This window comes from Gavialis gangeticus, unplaced genomic scaffold (assembly GCF_001723915.1).
Source record: "Gavialis gangeticus isolate Ggan-Ray unplaced genomic scaffold, GavGan_comp1, whole genome shotgun sequence".
In the NCBI taxonomy this organism is placed as follows: domain Eukaryota; kingdom Metazoa; phylum Chordata; order Crocodylia; family Gavialidae; genus Gavialis; species Gavialis gangeticus.
In genome coordinates this window covers 4093599-4104081 of record NW_017729029.1, presented here as the reverse complement: position 1 = coordinate 4104081, position 10483 = coordinate 4093599, and the positions used below count along the sequence as shown (strand labels likewise).

The following is a 10483-nucleotide window of genomic DNA, read 5'->3' as shown; positions in this document are numbered from 1 at the left end:
GAGCAAGACCTCCAGTGCTGGTTTTACCATCACTAGTGCAAGTCTTGAGTCTACCTTGGGAGGCTGCTCTTGCTTCTCCCTCGCCTTCTCCTGGTGGGTGCTGGATTGATACTTCCTCCCTCCGCAAGGAGCTGGTGATGGCAGATTCCAGGTGCAAGTCTCTGCACCCTGGGATCACAAAGCATGAACGTTAATGCATCAACTCAGGCTTCATCCCATACACTTGCAGGAGCCCATTGACAACTGCAATGAAATGCTCATGAGGCCAGGGGCTCTGGAGCTACCTTTCAATTTCTAGCACCTTCCCCCTAAAACAGGGGTGGGCAATTATTTTGGGCAGAGGGCTGCTTAGTGAGTTTTGGCAAGCCATCGAGGGCTGCATGACAGGCAGCCCACGGCAGATAAATATTCATTTTCTAAATTTTTTAGGGGCCCTGCAGGCTGGATAGGATGGCTTGGTGGGCCACATCCGGTCCCCGGGCTGCATTTTGCCCACCCCTGCCCTAAAAGGTCACACACGGGTGACAACCCGTGCTGCAGGGAATGTGCTGGTGCACACTGTTTCTTGTCCTGGAGTGAGAAAGACCCCAGCTTCCCAGGTAGCAGTGCCCTCTGCTGGCCAATCCCAGTGCCTGATTTTGCAATTTGGCCTCCATCTGTGACATTTCTCACACCTTCCATGGCAGCATCAAGGCTCCAGGTAGAGGATGGAGCTCATTGGACTGCAGATAGAAAACAAACACGGGAGAAAGTTGTGCTGCAGTGGGGTGCACACCCTGCTGGGAAGCAGTCTGGGCTCACCAGGATCTCCTCCCAGCCACAGAGAATACACCTATAAGCAGCCAGTTGTAGAGTGTGGAAAAGCACTGGAAAGGGAACACTGTAGGAAATGCCACAGCCTGCAGCAGGCCTGACGATGCCAGGGTATCAATAATACCAGGCCTCTGTGCTCCCTGCTCCTTCCTGCACCTTAACTTGTACCAGGAGACGGTAGATTCGACCTTCAGAAACTCCCAGGGGTAAGGTGGTGTTTCCTGACTAGTGCTGGGCTCTTGAGACTTCCCTCAAAGTGCTAGTAGCAGGGGTCTCAGTTGCTACACCTGGGAGTCCTACCCCCTCATTGCTTCTGGCTGTTACCAGGAAATCACTTACCTTTACCTGTTATCCGGGACCCTCCAACTGATGTCAAAAAACAGCCAGTGCCAGTTGAGCACAGCTGCCTCAGTAGGTCACAGATGGACAAGCCAGGCTTTGGTTTGTTCATGTCCTGAATGAACCAGGCCTGTGGATCCCCTTGGAGAATGTGTGAAGCTAAGTGCCCATGTGGATCCCTGGAACGATGCATTGTTAGCAGTTTCTCTTGTTCAGAGGTAGAGCTGCTCCATCCATTGCTAGTGTATGTGTAGCTTGCTTTCAGCTTCTAGGAGAGTGAGTTCCAGTAATCAGATGCAGAGGAAATCAAGTGGGGACTAAAAAAGCTGGCTTTTCAGCCTAGAGGGTGGGCACAAAGTCAGGGCCAGTCCAAGGCAGTTATGACGTTATACAGATGTAGCTAGCTCTGGGCCTTCCACTTTCCCACAAGGTGTGTGGTACTCCTACAGTGGGATCCCAAGCAGGAGAATACTTGAACATGACAGCTTTTGACAGCAACGGAAGTGCTTGAGATGCTATCAGATAAAACACTGCATACAGCTTGAGAAACAGCTTCTGTATTAAGCCCTGTAAATACCATACCCCACTTCTGGGGACTTGTGAGCCCTACATTACTTTGCCCCATGTGTGCACAGACAACTAAATTCATGTCTCCTCCCCACTGCTTTTCTTTTTTTGGCCAAACAAAGTCAGTCTGTGTCATGCATGAAAACACTAAAAGCAGGTGTCGTGTGATTTGGGCATGAACCTTGCACAGGACTCTTTATGGAAGCACCACATGTTCCATGTGCCACTTTACCCTTCCCTTCCCCAGCACCAGCCCCTAACCTGGCACTAACCTTCAGGTGGGAAATTTCTTTCTCCTCCTGTTTTGCAATTAGACAACACCTTTGAAAAATGGCTTATGTTGGGTAAGGGCTTTGTATCATTGTAAAGTGCAGCGCTCCAGTGGGCCCTAAACAGTCAACAATGATCTCACACTGCCACAGTCTTTACATCTAAAAGAAAATAATTTTGGGGACCTTTCTGTCTTCTGGTTTCTGAGCTGTTAGGGGGCACTCCATTCAGCATGTCCAGGTTCCCTTTGCTATCACAAGGGCTGGGAACTTTCTTTTTTAAATGAAAGCTGCAGTTCACATGCAATTTCTTCATCCCAGCAACTGAGTCTCCAAAACAAAATTCCAAACGTGGGAATTGACAATAAAAGTGAGTAAGCAACACATTCAATGGGATGCTCTTAGAGGGGGAAGAAGTGTTTCAGAAGCAACTGAACTAGGTCAGATCAGGAGAAAGCTTTATTTGCAAAGAAAATATTGACAATTTACATAAACTTACATCCCAATTATATACATTATGTATATTTTATATACAGATAGTGTCTTGAATAAAGATGCTGATCCATAAAGCAGCATCAGTACATCACTGTGTAGCTCACACAAGAGAAAAGTGGGCTTTGAGTTGTTACATCTATGCCCACAACCCCACTACCATAATAGGAGCCCGAGCAGAGGCTCACTGGAAGCAATGATTTGTAAGACTTTTTCCAGGCTCTCTCAAAGCAGGAAATGACACATGCAGTCAACTTGTAGAAGTCAAATTTAAAAACGGATGCAACAACTAAATACACAGTTGCTTTTTATTGCAAACTCAGGCATGTAGAGTGAGAGAGCCATGAACAGGAAACACTTCTCAACCTGCCAAAATGATAAGGAAACAATCAGCAAAAAAAATGCTGCTCCATGAGCTCAACTCACAGTCACCAGGGTGCCTGGGGCTGCTCATTCAAACAGTCACTAATGCTTTCAGCTGGCCCTGTTCACTAGGAGTCCAAGACCCAGTATGAGGACACTTAGTACACCAGTACCCATTTCAAGCAGTGGGTGAGCCTTTGCATGCTTCAAACAAGTTTGAAAATAAGAAATTAAACACTCATTGCAGCATTTCTGCATTCCAGACAGCCTTGAAATATGCAGCTGAACACAGCAGGAAGCACAAATGTACATCTCCATCACCTCATGTAGCGCCCCCACACTCAGACTATTAGAACAGACATGGTCACTTCTCTTTGCTTGAGGAATCTACAGCAATGCTGCTGTGCTGGAGAGTAACAGAATACTGATCTGGTGCAGAAATCATTGGACCTTAAAAGCTAGGAGCAACAAGCAGCTTGGCACTAATTCTCTGCACCATCCCCTCACTTAGTACCAGTTCTGCTGTGACCAAATAGTTTGTCCCAAGAGGTACAAAGCTGGGGAGCACCAACCCTGTGGTGACTCTCATGGCTGCGAGAACACTGAACAATCTACCTCCGAGTATTCAGAATGTGTTTTTCTAAATACAAACCATGGCTCTCTGCCTCAGAGCATTTCTCATTCATGGTTCTGTTAGGACGGCCCAGGTCTGGTGGTGACCTGGTGCAGCTGTCAGACGGAGCAGGGAATTGGGCTCCTCAGTCCTATAAACAGGTGACACGCTTATATATGTAAGAAAGGCACATGGGAAAAGGAAGAGCAGCAGACCTGCAACTCTTGTGTAGGCAAAATCATCTACTGCAGACAGTTCTTTTCAAGATGGCAAGAATAGAGCAGCAGAATGTGTTTCCCCAGAGATTGTCTATACATAAGAATGGGGGGGGTTAAACTTGTGTAATGTACACCATCCGCTGATTGCTACATTTCTGCAACTGGGATCCAGCCAGAAATAAAATGGCAGAGCTAAGGCACATTAGCAAAAGCAGGAGTGCCACTGGAGGGAAAGAGCTGGGGCACAGAAAAGCAGCAGGAGCTGCATTTGCAAAACACAGGGTCTGACCATGGTCCCTGATGTGCAAAAAAAACTGTCCCTAAAATTTGTCCCTAACTCATGCCTGTCTAAAGCGAAAGGCATCACAGTGGAAGACTGGAGCAGGCCCCTGTTAGCTCTTGTATTGTGTCACAATCTTGCTGAGTGCCACCTCCAGCCCTTGGCTGCTATGATCTGGTCTCAAACTGGTTCTGTTCAACTCCAGGATAATTAAACAGGGCTCCTGAGATGGTGACACAGAGAGGCCACAAACAGAACCACCTCCACAGCTTTGTGAACTTACAGTAGTTTAGTTATCTTAATAATGCAGGTCCATACTTTATTAATAAAAATTTTGTTCCTGGAGAGAGGCCATTTGGTCTCGGTGTATAAAAAGGCTCTTTATGGTTCCATTCACTGTTGGCATAAGACAGTGAGAACAATGGAGTTATGCTCATTCTGCCAGTGATGGCTTTGGCAATTAGTGATGCAGACCCTGTGCTCCCCACCCTCCTGCACTGTGCATTCTGGAGCTCAGCTTATACTGGAATCAAATACAAAAATTTTTTTAAAAAAGGCACATTTTACAAGCTGAGCATCGGAGAGCAAGCTGGTGAGGGAGGCAGTATTCAGTTCCCTGCAGAGCCCTTCAATGCTGCTGTATATACAGGCCACAAGGGGCACAAGGCAGAGCTGTTAGGCACTGCTTCTGCATGGGTGGAGTAATCCTGCTCCTTGTCACATCATTCAAGTGGGAATTTAGGAGCCTGGAAGCATGGGAAACAGAAGATAAACTTACTCTTTGGGCTCTTCTAGATCATTGCATTCCTGGTACCTACTCGGGTCTTGCAGGGTAAGCAGACTGTCTTCTACAGTATTCTTGTCAAGGAGATGCTTAATGGAGATTACTGTTCTCATCTCACACAGAGTTCCTGAATTCACCATTCTTAGAGGAGAGCACCTCAAATTCATTTTGAGGGAAACAGACTTCTGAAGACTAGTTAAATGCCCAGCTGCTTGTGGTAGCCCAATGTATCAAGACTGGAAAGAAGGAAGAAAGGAATAGCAGGCAATTTCCCAAACTGTTATGGCAAAACTATGTTCTCCTCTGAGTAGTGAGGTTTGAAATCAAAGCCTGAAAGGCCCAGGAAACGCTTATCTCACAACAACTACAGTTGCTGGCAGGTGCTACAATGCTTAGAAGATGAGATCCCTGACTACAAACGGAGAAAGGCAGTGAGGCCAAGGATGCTATTTGTGCAACATTAGCTGGCCAATCCCACTGCTGTCTTGGTGTTACTGACAGAGGTTCATTTTTAAAATCCAACAGGTTATCATTAAGTTGTTCATGCTGACAGACAAGAAGGTTAGTACCAAGCTGTCTGTTAAGAATTTGCTTCTGCAATTCAGGAATTATTTTTGTATGTTGGCTAATACCCTATTCTTCTCCCAGTCACCTTTATGTTTGGGAAATGTGTTCTGTACATAGGTAGCCAGTTTTTAAAAAATGGTGCACAATGCAGAGAAGTAACTGAAGTTTGAGCCCCTTCCCTACCTCAAATGCACCTTATGGCTTTCTCTCTCATCAGTCAAAAGGAGGTGGTGGGAAAGCATTACTTAGGAAGCCTAAAGAAGCTATGGTGTCCTAATTTTCCCATTAAGGCCAAAGAGTCACGTTAGGACCAGACTCAGTATTGGTGGGCATGTGCATTGGACCAGAGTCTTCAGTACAGATTTTGGTGGAGATTATTTCATCACCACTTACTGTAATGTCTTCAAGGTAGAGGGCTGGAAAACCAGAAATGAAAGATTCTTCTAATGTACAGAATGAGAAAAAACAACCAAAAACCAGCACATAATTGCTATTAACTCAGAAATTATTAGCCTGCTTCCTTGAATATTCTTTTTTAAAAGTACCCATTTCAGTGAGCAGCTTCTAAGTGTTTATGTGGGCATCTGTGCCAGCAGCATGCAGCACTGTGAAGCCTCTGTAAATATTTCTTGGTATGCAGCAGGTTAGTACAAGCTGATGTTACAACAGCAACACTTCAAGGAAGTACACAGTAGGGCAACTTATACCTGTGGGCACATGGCAGGACTGGCAAGTAGCAGTGGCACTGGAACCTGTCACTGTCAGGAACATCTCAACACTGGGCTTGCAATATGCAGAGGCAGTCATGACAGCAGTCTGCTCTCTTATTAATTATTGGTGCTCCTTTCACCCTTATTGCATTTGCAGCCTGCTTCCAAGCCCTGTATAGAGGCACTTCACCTACTTATTCTCACAGTCCAAAGGATGAATGTAAACACCACCCAGTTGATCTCATTCTCCACCTTTCACATTACATTACCATTGCAATTAGAACTGTCTGACATAGGTGGAAAAGCAGAAACCACAAGGGTTTCTTGCTCACATACATGTGCAGAAGCAGCAGTGTACGAGTGTCTGGACAGAAAAATCCATCAGAAGTCTGTCTCTCCTGCTGCTCTTGCCATGGATGTTCTTGCTAGTGCAACATAAAAGCAGGAAACCCATATCATTCTCACCAGAAGTCTCAGGGGAGGACCACAGAGAAGAGCATCAGTGCAGTAATGCTTGAAACACTGAGACAAAAAAGGACAGGGCCACCTTTCTTTCTCATAATGGCTTTCAACTGCCTTTCCAGTCCAAGTCTCCAGGCAACGCAAAGGAAACCTTGCTCTTTTTGCATTCACATAAAGGAATAAATAGCTCTGGGTCAGTTTTCTTTGTGGCTGGATTATAGACCCCCCTGAAATACTGAAACACCTATGAACAGCAGCACCATGCAGTTCTGGGAGTCTCCTTGTACATGCCAGGTTCACCTAGGATGTTGGTGCATCTCCTAGGCGTATGGCCCCGAAGAACGTTGTGTGCTTGCTCATGTTGATGGAGATGTCAGCATGGACCATTTTCACTGCAATCTTCTGCCTGGCTTTGAGGAGACAGACCCCGGCTGTGTAACAGGTATTGAAGTTGGTTTTGCCAGTCTCAATACTCCTAGTGCACTGCAGGAAGGGCTTCTCATCTACCACCACCTCATAGCTGGCAAAATCAGTGAAGTTTATGTAGTATACCTAATGTGAAGCAGGGAAAAGAAACCATATTAGGGAGTGGGCAAGGACACGTATGTACATCTGAAGCCTTCTCTGTAAGTCCACTAATGCATGTGAACCTTTGCTAACCCAAACATCTCATGAGGTTCACTTCCAAAGTTCCTCCATACCTACTTCTGCAGTAAGATGGCTTACTCTGAGCCAACAGAACATGCAGGGTATTTGGATAAACCTGGCATGGAACAAGCTAGGATGAACAAGCATGGAAATACCCGTGAACAACTACATCCACCGAGGCTTGACAGGTAAATGACAGGGGAAAATGAACTTAAAGTACCTGCATTAAATCAAAACAGAGATATGAATAGACTTGACTCAGGTACTGAAATCCCTCTAGAGATTCTCTTACTGACTTGGGACATTAAACAGTTTTTGACAGGGTTTTATGCATTTTTTCCCTACAAAGGCTGTTCCACACCCTTTAACATACTGATTCTAAAGAACTTCAAGCTGCAGTGTAGAAGCCTGTATATGCAGTGGTTACTCTTAGAGGTTATCCTTCCTGATGAGGAGAAGCTGGTGATTCTGAAGGCAATGGCTATTTGCTAATTCCTTAACTCCATACATGCCCACCATAGTGTGATATTTTGCCTGAATTAGGCACTGCAGAAGGGGAGCTGATTTCATTGCACAAAGGGTATCCTCACCCTTACTGCTAGGATATCACTCCAAATTCCAATTGGGTTTTACTTTTCCTTTACAGATTGCACAGGACAAAGCCTCTGGAGGTGAAGTGCTGTGGTCAGCAACTCTAGTTCATATAGCAATGCCTTTCTTGTTGAGCACCAACTTGTATATCACTATGGAAGAGCCTCCGAATGACTTATTGATGTCTAAAGTTTATGCTGCCTGTTAGCAGTTCCACTAGGATATGACATGATCCTAGTGGAACTGCTAACAACAGACAGATGAGCCTTCACCAGAAGTAATCCAGAAGAGGTTTAACTGCAATAGTTCCATGTGGCCAGCTGTGGCATCACTAAAATTTGACCCAGAACTTACACAGATTTTCTTGCCAGAGGTGAATGCAGTGGGCTGAGATGGATTTAGCAGCTCTCCAGCTGCCTTGTTTCTTCTGTAGGTTATAAACCCTGGACACAGATTATCAGGAAACTGTGACAGCAGGATTAAATGGCAATCTGTCTTCTGAGTAACATTTGGTTGAAGGGGGAGATGTCCCAATTAACTATGTTAAGAAGCACAGTGTATAATTTTCTTGCATAGCACTTTTCATGTTGATGAACTGTACTCACACATTTCACCTATCTCTGGAGTCAATGTAAGTAGGTGGTTAGCAGAGATGGCCTTTCTAGACATTGATCCTTGGAAGTGCATTGTATAAATTTGATTCTACTGGGGAACCGGGAAGATGGACTGGATTGACCTCAGCTGGAATCTGGCTAGGACACCCAGGCAAAATCCTGAGTTTCTGAAGAATGGTGCTGGTTCTTAATGATTCCAAGTCAGGGCTTTGGTTTTATATCTGTTTTATAAGACAGCAGACTAACAGCCAGCTTCCTGCTGAGACTATTGTTCACTACTAATGTGGAACAAGGGTTACATTTGCTAGTAATTATACAGAAGGGAATGAAAAAAAGGCATTTGTAGAATATGGATGCATGTTCAGCAACTAATCTCTGCCAGCTAGCATTATAGTGGATTGTCTGAACTTCTGCTTTCAAAAATATACCATCTTCCTCCCTCACTCTTCCCAGAATATGAAATTCTTAAGAAGATACACGAGGTTCTGGGAAATTGCTGGTTGTGGTTCATGCAAAACTTGCATTTATAATACAAGAATAGGAGTTAGGCCCAGGACCGTACTCACTTCTACCTGACTATAGATGAAGTATGTGCCGTCCACCAGTACTTCCAGCTCCCCGCTGCGGGCATGCAGCTTAAACACCTTGGGGTTCATAGTGATGCGTGACCAGTCATTAAGGACTCCACCTGAAAGATCTCAGTATGAGAAAACGGCAGTCACTCAGTACTCGTCAGAATGAAAAGCATGGTAGCAACAGAAAAACAATGGCATTGATCTATTACATATGACATACAGAGGAAAGAGGATTAAAGGTGCTAAGTCAAGCACTCACATTAGGAATTGCCATAACTAATACAACCATGGGAAGATCCAGGATCCAGTAAAGTGGGGTGCAGCTCACCGTCCCTCAGACCATGAGGGGTTGGGGGTGAGGTGTGGCTGGAGCTCCTGGGCTGGCAGGTAACAGCAGAGAGCTAGGCATGAGCAGGCACTTGAAGGGGGAGGGGTGAGTCCTTCCCTTGCCAACACCACTGCTGCTGTCCCCAGCTGATCCAGGGGCATGAGGACAGGGGGCACAGAGCCCAGAGCCACTCCTGCCCTACCCTAGCCAGGGGCTGTGGGGAATGGCTACACAGAAGCAGTGTGCAGTTTCCTTCTTCCAGCCCCTGCCTGCCCTCCCCACCCTCACAGGTGTCCCCTGGCAGGGAGCAGGCACTGGAAGGAGGAACCTGTGCACCATCACTGCTGTCCCCTGCCAAGCCTGGCACACCACACACCTGCAGCCTGCAAGGCAGGAAAGCTCCAGGGCCCCCCTAGTGCCCAGATCAGCCAGTGGCAGAAGGCACGTGCAACTGCACCACCACTCCCATTGGATCCACCCCTGAATATAGCCCTCAGTTCATCTGACCACCTTCATCTCATTATATGGTTTTTAAATACCTGACAACATGGTCTTTAAATATCTGCTGGCTTACAATTTTTGTACAGGACATCAGCCTCATTCAAAGCACAGGATGGATGATGCTTGCTGAATAGATACATATTGAATATTTCTTTTTATCTGCATCTTTCAGCATATGGCTCCAGGCCTTTTGTGTTGCACACAATTCATACTCTATCCTGAATACAAAAGAATTCATATCCTCCTGGGTGCTTCTATGATGCTTTCCCCACATAATGAGTGCTTTACAAAAGTTAATGAATTTATCTTCAAAACGTTTCTGTGAGAATAGCTACTGTTATTCTCATTTCATAGCTGGGAAAACTGACACTTGCTGAGATCAAGTCAAAACTGTAAAGTATTTGCCAATTTTGGGTACCTAATCTGAGACACTTCCAGCCTGATTTTTCATAGTCAAATGCATTTTTTATATTTTTTCATATGCCCAACTGACTTCTATTACAATGATGGCTACTTAACACTTCAGCAGCTCAGACCCCAAGCACCTCAAGTCTGGGAAATTGTAAATGAAGAATCCATAATTTGTGGCCCTTATTAAGAGTTTTGTATAAGTGACCTGCCCCACATCAATTAGAAACTCTGGATGATTGTACACGTGATGGGGGTTTAGTCCCAATTGAAATGGTGGGTTTTTAATTGTGATGATTAAAAACCCACCATTTCAATTTAGGGGCATCCGTCACTGTTGG

General features: G+C 45.4%; 1 protein-coding gene across 1 annotated transcript in view; it reads right to left on the bottom strand.

The window, feature by feature from the left end:
• Positions 1-2425: 2425 nt before the first annotated feature.
• The window catches only part of EDA (ectodysplasin A), a 98870-nt gene continuing 90812 nt past the window's right edge, over positions 2426-10483 (bottom strand). Inside the window, exons 7-8 of the mRNA XM_019520998.1 lie at positions 8897-9018; positions 2426-7029 (exon numbers count right to left, since the gene is read on the bottom strand). Coding sequence (XP_019376543.1) covers positions 6778-7029; positions 8897-9018 — 374 coding nt within the window. The 3' untranslated portion in view covers positions 2426-6777. The remainder of the gene's footprint in view (positions 7030-8896; positions 9019-10483) is intronic.